Source organism: Berghia stephanieae, chromosome 6, assembly GCF_034508935.2.
Source record: "Berghia stephanieae isolate SIO BIC M18660-M18661 chromosome 6, UCSD_Bste_1.3, whole genome shotgun sequence".
NCBI classification, from domain to species: domain Eukaryota; kingdom Metazoa; phylum Mollusca; class Gastropoda; order Nudibranchia; family Aeolidiidae; genus Berghia; species Berghia stephanieae.
The window spans coordinates 39475405-39490010 of record NC_088365.1 but is presented as its reverse complement, the minus strand read 5'-3'; the positions used below and the strand labels follow the sequence as shown (position 1 = coordinate 39490010).

The 14606-nt window shown below is 34.1% G+C and overlaps 1 protein-coding gene across 1 annotated transcript in view; it reads right to left on the bottom strand.

Moving 5' to 3' along the window:
• LOC144975013 (inhibitor of growth protein 3-like) overlaps positions 1-14606 on the bottom strand; it is a 71959-nt gene that overhangs the window by 38895 nt on the left and 18458 nt on the right. Inside the window, exons 2-6 of the mRNA XM_078918658.1 lie at positions 12479-12550; positions 10070-10176; positions 6553-6618; positions 3965-4061; positions 314-367 (exon numbers count right to left, since the gene is read on the bottom strand). Of these exons, the coding sequence (XP_078774784.1) occupies positions 314-367; positions 3965-4061; positions 6553-6618; positions 10070-10176; positions 12479-12550 (396 nt within the window). The remainder of the gene's footprint in view (positions 1-313; positions 368-3964; positions 4062-6552; positions 6619-10069; positions 10177-12478; positions 12551-14606) is intronic.

Genomic DNA, 14606 nt, shown 5'->3' with positions numbered 1-14606 from the left:
AGTGACCTGGCAATGAATTTCATTCTCTTATAGTTATTGGGTGCCAGTCTCTCGCAGTTTCTGAATCATATTATGTTAATATTCAAATTTATGTGGTGTTTTAAATGAGGAAAACCTGTGGAAATGATGAGTGTCAGTGATTTAATATTTCCTAATCATAGCCAATGCTTTTGTCTTCTTCATGTCTAATGCAATAAAATTGAGATTTGTTGCAGCTATAATTTTAAGGGCGGAACCGACTAAACAGTAATTATTTTAAAAATCATTACAAATATACTACTATGTAGTTAAATGTTATTATATATTAACTCACTTTCAGCTTTGTGGTTGGTTGAGCTCAGTGGAGGTTTGTCCAGCTCTAAGGATCCTATTTAAATAATGGGATAAATTATTTTTCTTTTCACATTTAACAAATAATGCAAATGATAAAGATGAGGATGATATTAATGATGATGATGATGATGATGATGATGATGATGATGTTGATGATGTGATAATGATGATAATGGAGATAAAATCATGTTACCCCTAAACAAAGAAAGAATATTTGGTTTAGTTCTTACATACTTAGGGGTTTTAAGGCACTTACGACACTTATAGTTAAGTTCTACACCATTCACACATCTCTTATTCGTCCTTAGTGTTTCATTCATCCTATTTTGTTAATAAAGGGGAAATCCGAAAAGTCCAAAGTTTTTGTCTTCGTTTAATAAATTGGAGCTTACATTTCAATATTTATCATTATTTTTTCCAATGTTATCAGGACAGCTGGCCACTATGAAGTCACAATTGTAAAACAAATGAAATAACTTGGGATGTTTAGAAATGCAAAACTGCCAACCTGGTACATCACTTGAGAGGGAGGTATGGGACAAAATTAAGGAGATTGCCAAAACTGTAGACGATTGCATATTTTCTTTGATGCAATATAATGGTCTTTCAGTAGAAATAGTAGTTGTGGTAAATTGAAACCATAAATATTGGAGAATTCCTACCTCTTTAATTTGACAAGATAAACACAACTAAAAAAAATATACTTATTTCTCTTGAACCTAAACTGTTATAAAAGCGTGATTGAAATAAAATTTAGAATCAGATCAAGATTTTTTTTTAAAATAAATATTTCATAAATTAATAAAGGGAAATAATCATTGTAATGTTTAATCTATATAAGCAATTGAATTTCTGATGGAATACCTTCCAATCAACAATGTTGATTTAATTTTATTATTAATTACCACAATATTTGTAACAAATAGTGAAAGTATTAATACTAAAAGTATATTCAAAGCGAACATGTATATTTTATACAAATCTCCAAAACACTATGAAGGGTTTTAGTGAAAAACATACGTCATATAATAAACTGGAATTTTTTAAATTGTTGAAAATCATTTATGATAGAGGGGTATAATACAAATTAAAGAGCTACATAGGAATGAAGAATATGCTGGGTTGATTTAAACCCTGATCATCATCTCTCGATAATAATAGTAATAATAATAAAATAGTAGTAATGTTAAAATAATTCATTAGGCTTACATGCCTTGTTTACGACAAATCAGCCAAAAATTACAAAATACGGATTTTGAACCAAAAAAAAAAAAGCAAAATATGGAACAAATCTGTTTTTTACGGAATATTTGGCAGCTATGACTATCAACCCCTGCCCTGTTTAAACTCACATCCATATGGGACAATATTAAACTAAACACCAGACTAAACATAAACAATATTCTTGTAAAGTCAATCCTACTTTAAAATTCTGGAACATGGGCGCTTACAAAGGAAAATGAGTACAGACTGGACACATTTCATCAGAATAAAATTACCAACCAGAACATCAAACAAATTTCTATACTGCACAACCAAAGAAACACTGCAAACTTGCACAATCCAAAACAATAGGCTACAACTTTTTGGCCACATTCTAAGACAAGATGATAACACCCCGAGCAACAAAGCGATAGCTCACTACTTCAATCACAAAAACAAAAAGTAAAGAGGTCAGCCATGAACATCAGTCAACACTAAGACAATACCTCAGACAGTTAAAATCAATTGAAAATCTTGAAACAATCCGACAATGTGCAAAAGAATGATGGGAATAGAAATTTGTCACCTCAACAATAACAAAGCAGCCCTGGTGGTAAAGTCTGTCAACTATTCAGCGGATGGTCAAGTAAGTCAGTTGTTATTATGGGTTTTACTGCGCTTACGACACATCTAGGCCATTTCACTGTCAGTAAAAAGAAAGACAAAAATTCTATTATTACAATTAAAAGCAGAAAAAGTAAGACATAGGGGAATGGTTCAACTAGGGAACAGATGTTGATTCCAAAAGCACACTCTCAGTGTACTTAGTTTGAGATCACCTAAAAGTCTCATCCATTCACCAGCATAGGATCCCACTAAGAGAAATACACCATGTCTACAGAATATATCCAAAATAGAAAACAGAACTAACATACATAACAGAGAAATGATTTACAAGGAAAAAAAAAATCATCTACCAAAACAAACAATATATATTTGACTGTGTGTACCTATTAGCCATGGACTCCGGCAAGGCCAGGACAAAACCATGTAATCCCATTCAAAGACAAAGAGAGAACGCAATTTGGAAAACAGATAAAAGGAAGTGACCTCATGCCAAGCATTTTAGTTTTTCGAAATTCAATTTGGATTACCTATTAATAGTTACTTGAAGACGTTTTTCATCTATTTTGGTACTTTCCTTATTCCCCAAGCTATTATACAAAACTTGTTAACAGTAATGGGACACCTAGACCTGTAAATGAGCTCTATAAAAATTGACTGAAACTCTTCGACAAACTGAAGATTCAAGTTTGTTTTTTTTTTTAAATAAGGGCATCATTTGTGAGGAGAGTGATAAATACAATACATTACAATAGTGGGTGTTATTACTTACTGGAAGTATGACTGCCATTGATTTGATGTAGAAGGAATGCTAAATAAGAATGTCATTCATATAAGTAAAGATGACTTCATCAAAGTCATATTCCTGCCTCTGGAATTTTTCTGACATAGAAAAATAATCACCATTATCATCTTTAACTTCTAGCCATGACCAATTGAATTTATTCCTCACATCTTTATTGATGCTCGACAAGTCTGAATTGCGATCCACGAACAGCTCAGGCATTGTGAGAACATTAAAATAATGTAGCAATGAGCAAACTTGATGACTTCTGGCCAATACACTGAATCATTAAGTCGGAGAAGTGAATTATCATCATATGAAGAAACTTCGGCAGGTGTAGCGGAAAAATCCAAAGAATCTAAATGAATGGTAAAACGCCACAGTAAACAGCAAGCTCGCTTGAGCAAAACAATGGCAGAAAACGTCCTAATTTGCGAGGGAATTAATTATTGTTCCTTATAATTAGGTACCCAATCAGTGAAGAAACGGTCAACCAGTTTGTTTACTACGCGAGACAATCGAGATGTGCTTGTAGCAATCTATCCTAACTTTCGATTTGAAGATGTCTACATAGCGCATTTCCGGCTTTCGCATTTTACTTTTTCATACTTTTACGACCCCCCATGTAAATGTGGTCAATTTTGGCTTAGATGAAACAGTGAAATTTATCGCTCGGCGACTCAGTTAAAATTGGCTACAGTTGGGATCACGACAGGTTTGGAAAGTGAAAAAATAATTTAACGAAAGCTATGTGAAAATACACTGGGATGTGTTCAGACACGCCAATTTTAAAAAGTGTCGCTTAGCCTTGGCAATATATCTATCATTAATATAAACGGCCCCCGTGAGCTATGTGTAGCGCTGTGGAACACTCCTAATTACTTTACGGTCATTCGACTACGATCGTGAATTCTTTCTTTCCTTTTTTTAAATATTTGAATTTGACAAATTGACTGATTTCAGTTAATTGACTGAGAATTTACAGGTCTAGACACTAAAGAAATCAATGGGCAAATATACTTTTCTCTAAAATTTCAGTAATTCCTGCATTGTCAGCCTCCAACTCCATTTTGAATTTTGACAACTCTTGATCAAGTCTTCTGGAATGCCTATCAACCTGGGGGGGAATGTGCATTAGAAGTTTAAATGTATTTATTAATTGTTGAGATGTATCCTTTCAAACCTAGTTTGATTATGAAATTACATGCCAGAATGAAATTATTAACAAATCAATATATCACTAAGTAGAAAATATTCCACTATATATAATTATATAAATATGAATCGTGTTGGATACAAATATGGTAAGAATAGTGCTCAACATGTAGCAATGGAGAGAATTATTATTTTAATATTTATTATTTATTATATATATTTTATTTAATGTTGGAGTCAGTCTACATCGATGTTTCAGGCCTGACTCCAACATTGTGGTAAATATCAAAATAATATATTTATATTATATATATATATATAATATATATATATATATATATATATATATATATATATATATATATATATATATATATATAATATATATATATATGTATACAGAGGCCTGTAAAAGTAAACGGTTGGTGAAAAAAATTGTCTGAACTTTTCGAGGATGCGAAAATAGACAAACCAAACCAAAAAAGTGGATTAACAACACAACCCAGATATGACACAAATGCCATTCCCAGTGCCTCAATTTTCCTCACATAGCAAGAGAAGAAATCGCTGTTGGTGTCTTGTTCTTCAAGCCATGACCATTTAAATTTATTTTTAACACCTTCTAAGGTAAGAAGTAAGTCGCAACTGCGATCTAAAAATACTTCAGGCATATTGAATAGAAAGAATAATTGAATTAATAAATAACTGAAAAACTACGGTCGTGCGAGATAGAGGAAAAGAGAAATCGGTCGTAGGCCAAAGGAGTGAAAATATCCGATATAAGCATTCATTCACCTTTTCTTTCGAAGAAAAATATTTATTTCGCATTCATATTTTTCCGGTTCACTACTTTCAACCGGATAAAGATAATGAACTGAACTGAAAAAAGAACGGAACGACGTGTGTGTGTCGGTGGCAAAATAGAAAGAAATGGCCCAGTCCCCAACACGCTATGTGTGTTAGTTGATTACTGACTACGTTGTGTGTGATCGACGACTGGCGAACGCGAGCGACCCACACTAGCTAGCTACATGCGGGCAGACACACAGTCTGTGGGCAGACGGTAGGCAGTGAATACGTACACGTCCGGGGAGTGTGGAGGTGGTGATAATTATTGACAAGATGGAATGCTGTCTAGTTTATTTTGTCTTTGACGAAATAAGTACAATGTTTGTTTGTTTTTTTAATAGACTCTCGTCGAGGCACAAAATAAAACACGTTTATTTTCTTTTTAGTTGGTTCTGTCTTTGGACGTAACGAATATATATTTTTTTCTTATATAATTTTTTTTTTTTTTTTTTTTTATGTCAGAATTTATAGAGCAAAATCATACTGTCGGAATTCCGACAATTGTCGGAAGATTTACAGGCCTGTATATATATTTCACTTTTACTTCCTGATGAGAGCGAATGCTCAAAACAATATTGAAGAAGCTGATCATAATTATACTTGAAATATTTTATATATACTGAGGGTCAATTTAAACTGGCCAGAGCTTAACTGCATAAAGCATAATGACAACATTTCACACTTTAAAATAACGACTGTAGTGTGAAAGCCAATTAAATTCTACATGAATTGTCTGAAAATCTGTACGATTGATAAACTTATTTGTACCTTTCTCAAAGTAATAAAAGAGAGCAAAAGAATCAACAGCTCAACATGAGTGAAATTTAACATTGCTTGGTTCATAAAGGCGTCGAAGTCTACTTGCATTCCATTGCACACTGTGAATCCCTATTGGGAAGACACATGGCAGATTGCGGAAAAAAATGTCAATACACAAGAACAGATTTTAATCTGAAAAAAATCTACTCTGCTCAAGGAACGCTGTTGCTGAAGAAAATTGGTTTCAACCCCAATTGGACAGTTTTCTTTATTTCTGGCGAAAGCAAGTTTAACCTTCATTTGCTGTTAGACTGCAAATAATATGGTTCCGGGTAAGGTGATCATTACAGTGCTATATGAGTGAAAGAGGTCTTGAGCTGTTGTGGGGGATCCGTTATAGTTTGGGCCAGTAAAAAACTAATCATTGTTTGACATCATTGAGGGCTCCATTACAGCACAAGTGTACCATGACTCGATCTTGGCACAAATGTGAGTCAGCTTTTCAGACAGCATAGAGCGTTTCAATTCTTTTAGCAGGATAATGCAAGACCCCATGTGGGAAGAGTGAATCCAGATTTTCTGACAATGCCATGCTTTGGGTGCTGGCTCTTTGGACATCAAACATATTTGGGATGAGTTAGGTCAGCAAGTTGGCAAATGGATTGACATCCAAATGGTTTTGGAGCTTTAAGCGGTTTTTAAAGAAGAATTTTAGTGGGGGGGGGTTTTTCTTTTACTTTTTTTTTTAATTATACAAATTGGCTGATTTCAGTCAATTGATTAAGGATTTACAGGTCTAAATTATACAAAATCAAATATGAAAAAAGACCACCTCACTGACTTACCAGTTCGTAAATATGATTTGCTAGCTGAACCTTTTCATCAGTATCTTCGAGTGCTTTGTAATATTCCTGAGAGAGAAAATAAATAAAATTTCAAATTTGAAAAATCTGACAAATTAAAATAGCAGGACAGTAAATGTCCATTTTTCAAAAAGTGAATATATTTGGTCATTGTGTTTACAGAGACGCCAACTTTAAATTTGGCTCACAAGAATTATGTCAGACACCACTCGGAGGAATTCCAATGCCGAAAGAGGAATTTCCGCACACAAGAAAAGGGAATTGGGATTGGTTTGGCATTGTGTTTACATATTATACAGTTCTAAATAGATCATTAATTAGATGTATACTATATGTTAAACACAATGTCAAATACAATCCCAAAGCTTCCTTATTTCAAACGAAGTAAATCTCCAAAACCTATTGGTAGTGATTGTAGTACTGGTGGTAGTGAGGATGATGTGGTGTTGGTGGTTGCAGTTAGAAGAAAAAAGAAAAAAGGAAAGAAAAAAATGAAAGAAGAATAAAAAACAAAGCCAGAAACAAACAAAATACAGAAAACACACAAAAAAATTCTATTGGGGCCGTGACTTGAGCATGACAGTCTCATACCCGTAGAAAACTCAGAGCAGAAGGTCCTAATCCTACATGAATTGCATATGAAAGCTGGTGCTTAGACTTAGATGCTATTTTTAGACTCTCCGCTTAATCGCACACTCAGCTTAATTGACACACTAACCCGAACTCCCGAGGGTATGTGTTTAAGCAGAGTTGACTGTACTGGTAGTAGTAGTAGTAGTAGTAATAGTAGTAGTAGTAGTAGTAGTAGTAGTAGTAGTAGTAGTAGTAGTAGTAGTAGTCGTAGTAGTAGTAGTAGTAGTAGTAGTACAGATGATGATGCGTTTGTGGTTGTAGTCAAGGTGTTAGTGAAGATGATGTAGTGATAGTGATGGTGGTGTAGTACTTGTAGTAGTAGTTGATGTAGTTGTAGCAGAGGTAGTGGTGGTGGTAGTGATGATATTGTGGTTGTGGTGGTGGTGGTGGTGGTTGTAGCAGTAGTAGTGGTGGTGGTAGTGATGATGATGAGGTGGTGGTTGTAGTAGTAGTAGTAGTAGTAGTAGTAGTAGTGGTAGTGATGATGTGTTGGTGGTGGTTGTAGTGATAGTGATGTGATGATGTGGTGGTGGTGGTGGTGGTTGTCAAGCAAGCCTACCATCAATTTCAAATTTCAGGGACATTTTACGGATAAAACCTCAAATTTCAGAACAATACATTGCAAAATGTCTTCTATCAAGAGCATAACATTGTTACAATGGTTATTATAAGTATGTGTAGCTACACATAGGGGTATCCTCATTCACCGTTTTGATAATATAATATTGCTTAGATAACTCATCAAGACAACACTGCCACTGGTGAGAATGACTGACCACAAAAAGGAAGACATTTTTCTCCAACCATTGTGAGAGAGAATACCAATTTCCAAAATATATGGTTAGTTGATGGCTGATGATCTGGTGGTGGGGGTGGTTGTAGTAGTGGTGGTAGGGAAGATGATGTGGTAGCAGCAGTTGTAGTAGTGGTGGTAGCTGTTGTAGTAGTGATGGTAGGGATGATGAGTTGTAGTGGTGGTAGGAATGATGATGTGGTGATGGTAATTGTAGTAGTTGTGGTAGGGATGGTGAAATGGGGAAGCAAAATGACCACCAAGGGGTATTACAATGGTCAGACTGTTTGTTTGACAGGTGCCTAGGATTTTCAAAATGCCGGCCACTCTGTGAATCCTCGTCATTTTTCGCATTCATAATTTTGTGCTGCCAGATTTAATTTTTCAATTTTAATTCCTTGAATCAACAAATTTATCATATTTTTACGACCATGGATGCAAATTTATGACCATTAAAGACCAAGAGGTCAACTTCACAACTTTATGACCTTGTTGGACAACTTGCCTTGGCAACATCGGAACACCACAAGAAGACAGCTTGAGCCCTGTCATAATATCATTTACCTAGAAAATGCTTTAAAAGATGTGTGTAAATCTGAACCTTCGGCCCAATTACATGGAAATTGCATATGCAGACGACATTGACTTTAATGGCCTTAACAAGTCAATGTAAAGACATCCAAAACGCTTTACAAAAACACCAATAAAGGCAGATCACCCACATCAATTCACATTGTTCTGAATAGAGACCTAAAATGCCTTCAAAATAACAAAGAATTAAAATCAACAGAAGACTATAAAATTAGCACCTACAGCTAAAAGACTGAACAGTAGAAGGAATTAACACAGATGATGAGAAAGACAGCCAAGGCGTCCTGATCAGATGATTAGGAAGCGAAAGGCCTTAAGTCAAGTCAGTCAAAACTCAAATGAATTGACTTAAAGCAAGTGTAAAGATACTTTTGCACATGTGTGTATATTACTCCTTGTTTTATTGCAGTTTAATCGGATAAAAATAATAATAATAATAATAATAATAATAATAATAATAATAATAATAATAATAATAATAATAATAATAATAATAATAATAATAATATAATAATAATAATAATCTTAATCATAATAAAAATCAAAATCATAATAATAATCGGTTTAATAATTCTTTTTCAGACTTAACATCCCTTTAACATAAACAATTATATTACAAAGGGTGATTTATCCTTTTGAAGCCACACCATTTTAGTAATCCTCCCACAAACCACCCATTGAGAACATCACTCAAAAAAATTATGTTCAGCAAGGTCATTTTCAGCTATGCTATGAAATTGTCTCACATCTTACAGTGAAAAAAATGTCTTCCACTGATCGTTAACCTTCGTCACAATCTCACTACGAATTGAATTTTGATGGACTCATGCAATTATTTTACGCGACCTTGCAAAATTAAAGGGTGAATTGCATGGAAAATTTTTAATAAAGGAGTCCATGAATTTAAGGAGGCCACAGGAACTTTGATACAAGCACTGGATTCCAATGAGCACTTTTAAATACTTATAAAATATTTTACTCAAAACATTACACTACAAGATCAAGAAACTTCTACTATCAAAATACCCCAAAATCGATTTCCTTGTATAATATATCTCCCTTGCATTTTCTGTATTTCAATTCAATTTCGGCCTATGGTTTAAAAGCCTTGTTGACAAATATTTAGGTTTTTAATTTATCTTTTTTACAAATAAATCACAGAGAAAAAATTGAATGACTAAATACTACCAGGGTCCATTAAAATGTAATTATGCAAAACCTCAAAAATGGTGGCATATTTGAACCATCCTAAATAAGATATTCAGTGGCAGTGAAGCATATTCTCAAAGTCATACGATAGCTAAATAACCTGTTCTGATCATAAAAATCAAGTTGCAAAAGAAGATGGCAAAGTAGTTGCACCTGTAATAGCAATATGAGCTGAAAAGGAAAGTGATAGAATTAAAAGCAATAAACATTCGATCAGAAAAAAAGGAATGCAATATTATTTTTTTCATGTGATTTCAACCACACAAACCCTACCTCTTTGATTTTATTAAAATTTTCCTCCTTCCATTCCTTCTTGCAAATATTTTGATGACATTTTTTGAAAAATGATTTCACATTTTCATCAAGTCTGTCAAGTGTATCTGAAGACAAGAGATCATATTTTAAATGAACAAATCCAGGATAAATAACAATTGATACAAATTTATATTGAGCTTTTGGGTACTTGAACAATTCAACTTTCGATTTTCACCATTTATAACAGTGAAAAGAATTTGAAAATTACTTTTTAAAACGATTTTTCAACCCCTATGCTTATACAATGTTCATCAAAAAGACCTGGTCTTAAAAACTCCTTAGCAACAAAAGCTTCTATCAAATTAGTAACCACATGTTATACATCATTAGAAAGCTAAGAGAATACCTGAAATTATAAAATCGAGTATGAAAAACAATTATCTCCCAGCACTTGGTAATTCCTGTTTTGAATCAGGGTAGATAAATATAAAAATAGTAAAAAAAAATATTCTCTTCTATAAATTTAATGGCTTTTTCCTCATTTCGTCTCTTTTTTGACATACAAAAGTTAACTCTTCCCACAGTTTTCAATAGACAATCTTGAAACTTGGAAATATTGTGGACAAGACATCTAAAAAATTACTCATGATTTTTGTATATTTTAATTTTTTTTTAATTTTAAGATTATTTTTTTCGTCTGAAAATTCCCAAATTTTAAAAATCTCCCGTCAGTAAATCAGCCATAAAATCAAAACCACAAGCCCTATCTCTAAAAGCTTGGGTAATTTTTTTTAGATATTAGGACTAACAGTATACATGCCAAATTTCATTTCAAAAGAAGCCATATTTTTTGTCTTTAAAAAATCAAGATGAGCACCAAACAACTTTGTTTCCATGGTAACGGATCATTTTTACAATTTATATTTTCTATTTTAAAAGTTCCTCTGCCAATTGCTATCAAGCTCCAAAGACAAAAAAAGAGAAAAAAAAACCATTGTCTGCCAGTTAAACTGTCAATCGAGCTGTAACAAAACCCAAGACTTAATATCTGAAATACAAATTGACATTTTAATTATGACTGAGGAAAAGGGAACGAAATAATTACATAACTCTTGTCCCACCTGATTATAAAATCCAGTCATTTTCTCGAACTGGATATAATTTCTTTTGAATAAACTATAACAACTCAAGCCAAGTCTGATATTGTTGATTACATTCAATTTTTTGCACTTAAATCATCAAACATAAGACCATTTTGAGGTAATGGGTCATAAATAGTGTCATACAAGTATCGAATTCACAAATCTTTTCTCCAGTTATTGCCAAAACTTAACCATCTTATCCTAAGTATGCAAGGTTTTCTCTATGTTGTGGCTCAATTGTGATATTTCAAAAATGGAAAAAGCTGTATAGTAGTACTTCTCAATGATTTTATAGGGCTGAATATTTTTCTTTATGTTTCATATAGGTACTCTCACAGAAGGTACAATGATACAAAATCAATTTCATGCTGTATAAGTTGCATGGCAGTTGCTTTTTGTACTCAGCCTCTTAAAAAAATACTAACTGCATAAAGCCAGATACAGTACTCTGATCAGGCCAAAGGAAATTCATGTCCAGCGTTTTCCAAAAGAATGCAGTGTTTTAGAATCGTGTTTAACATGAATAGAATCACTATAATATTAACTTGAAAGTTTATGGTTTTGAAAGTAAATGTGTCTATGAGGAAAGGAGGGGGTTGTGCTTCTAAAGTTATATTAAATGACAGGAAGGTGTAGAGAATTATTATATACAGAGGGTGCTTAATTTTATTTGTATGATCAGTCATCAGTTGCACTGTCTGGAATTAACCATAGCTCAGATGGAACTCCCAAGGGGCCATTAACCCTCCATATCAGTTATATGTGCAGGGTCAATAGAGGTTAATTGGCTAGTACTGTGCCCAAAGGGCAAACATATGAACATTTGACCTTACGCAGGTTTTGAAGGAAGACAGCCCCATTGTATTTTTTTAAAATTGAGCCTTTATATAGCGCAATATCCACTAAACGTGCTCAAAGCGCTTTACAAGGGGTCTCTGACCAACAGCAACACTTAACAGAGACAACGCTGTTAACGGCAAGGTACTCATTTTACACCTGAGTACAGTGATAGAATGTGAGTAAAGAGCCTTTACCAGGGACGCAACTATGTGCAGAGCGAGGCTCGAACCCAAGACCTTCCGATCCGAAAGCGAGTGTCTTACCACAAGACCTCACACACACACACATATATACACAAATAGATTTTTTTATAAGCCTTTCAAAATATCACAGTGAAATAATCTGATGCGGTCGTGGACTGAAAAAAATTTTTTCTTCAGATATTGCTTGGCTTTTTAGGCTTCTAGAATATACCAGAGCAGAATAAATATAAACTTTGGCTTACTTGATACTTCTAAATCCATTTCTCTCATTTCAGTCAACTTTTCTCTCATCTCCATTGGCAAGTTTTCAATAACTGAAAAAAAGGAAGAACCAAAATAGTATTTTTAGGTCATAGAAAAGCGGATCAATAAGTCCATAGCTGGCAATTGAAAAATCATGGTTTCAAAGGGAAGGGTAAATCAGTGACGATAATGGCAATTTGTCAAAAAGGAGGAAAATATATTGGTCCATCGGGCAAACTCAAGCCGAAATGCAAAAATTACATATACAATATGATAGTTCCATAACATTATATAATATATACTTCTTTTGTAAGTATTTAATGAATTATCCTTTCCCGAAAATAATTTTAAAGGTTCTCAATATTCATTATACCACTATCTACATCAAGAGATGATAAATATTTGACCCAAAGCTAGAAAGTATTTGTTTTTACTTTACATAGCACACTACAATACCTTTGTTACGGCAACCTAGTGGTTGTGCCGTTTATAAATTAGACGCAAGATATATTTAATAGCTTGCAAAACATAGTCTATCTAAACAAAGGAAAAACAGTAAATTTAAAATAATTTGGATAATTGCTTTCTGAGTCAATCACCCTTGCTTATTCAGTAGTAGTAGAAGTAGTAGTAGTGGTAGTGATGATGTGGTGGTAGTTGTAGTAGTAGCGGTAGTGGCTGTAGTAGTAGAGGTAGTGATGATAATGTGGTGGTGGTTGTAGTAGTAGTGGTAGTGATGTTGTGGTGGTGGTGGCTGTAGTAGTAGTGGCAGTGATGATGTGGTAGTGGTGGTTGTAGTCATAGTGGTTTTTTTGTTTGTTTATTGCTTTAGGTCTCTTCCAACACAAATGAGGTTATATGAGAGACCGCTGAAACAAAAAAACAAGCAATCTAACAAAAATAGTACAAATGTAAATCAAAATCATAACCTAAAGATATAAGCTAAACTATAAATAACTAAGAACAAACAGGCAGAAGATTTACAGAAAAAAAAATATCCCCTGTCAAAAATACAATCACAAACCAAAGAAGCAGGATAGGCAGTAAAGAGAAGAAGAAACGACATCACTATCGGATCGTACACCCATGCGAACATCATAGGTATATGATTCAAGGGTGATGTTCCCATCCAACCACCCGCAAATTAGTCGTAGTGGTAGTGATGACGATGTGATTGTAGTGGTAGTGATGATGATGTAGTGGTGGTGGTTGTAGTAGTGGCAGTGATGATGATGATGATGTGTTGATAGTGGTTGTAGTAGTAGTGGTAGTGATGATAATGTGGTGGTGGTGGTGGTTGTTGTAGTAATGGTAGTGATGATGATGCGATGGTAGTGGTTGTAGTAGTAGTGGTAGTGATGATGATGTGGTGGTGGTAGTTGTAGTAGTGGTAGTGATGATGATGTGGTGGTGGTGGTGGTTGTAGATGTGGTAGTGATGATGATGTTGTGGTGGTTGTAGTAGTAGTGGTAGTGAAGATGATGTGGTGCTGGTGGTTGCAGCTGTGGTTGTAGTGATAATGATGTGGTGGTGGTGGTTGTAGTAGTGTTAGTTCAGATGATGTGGCAGTATTGGATATAGTAGTGGAAGTGGTGGTAGTGATGATGTGGTGGTGGTGGTTGGAGCAGTAGTGGTAATGATGATGATAGGATTGTGGTGGTTGTAGTAGTAGTGATAGTGATGATGATGTGGTGGTGGTGGTGGTTGTAGTAGTAGTGGTAGTGATGATGGATGTAGTAGTAGTAGTGATGATGTGGTAGTTGGAGGTGGGGGGGGGGGGTATCCTTTGGAACAAACTGACCTCACTGGAATATGACGGAAGTTGCCAGGAACCCGAAATTTTTTGCTCCAGAAAGGAGTTTTGGCATCACTGGTGGGTATGGAATAAATATATCAATCTTATAGCTATGGACTTAAATTGTGTTATTATTATTAATTAATGTCATTTAAAACTAGCATGCAAAACTAGTATGCGTAGTGAGTAATAATTAATATAGTGTTTCGCCTGGACCGTAAGTAGACACAGCCTATACTATAAAATAACAGAAATCGAAACTCATGTTAATAACAGAAATTGATAATTCAATGTTATAAAAACAAAAATATTTCATTCACTCTCGTTATCTT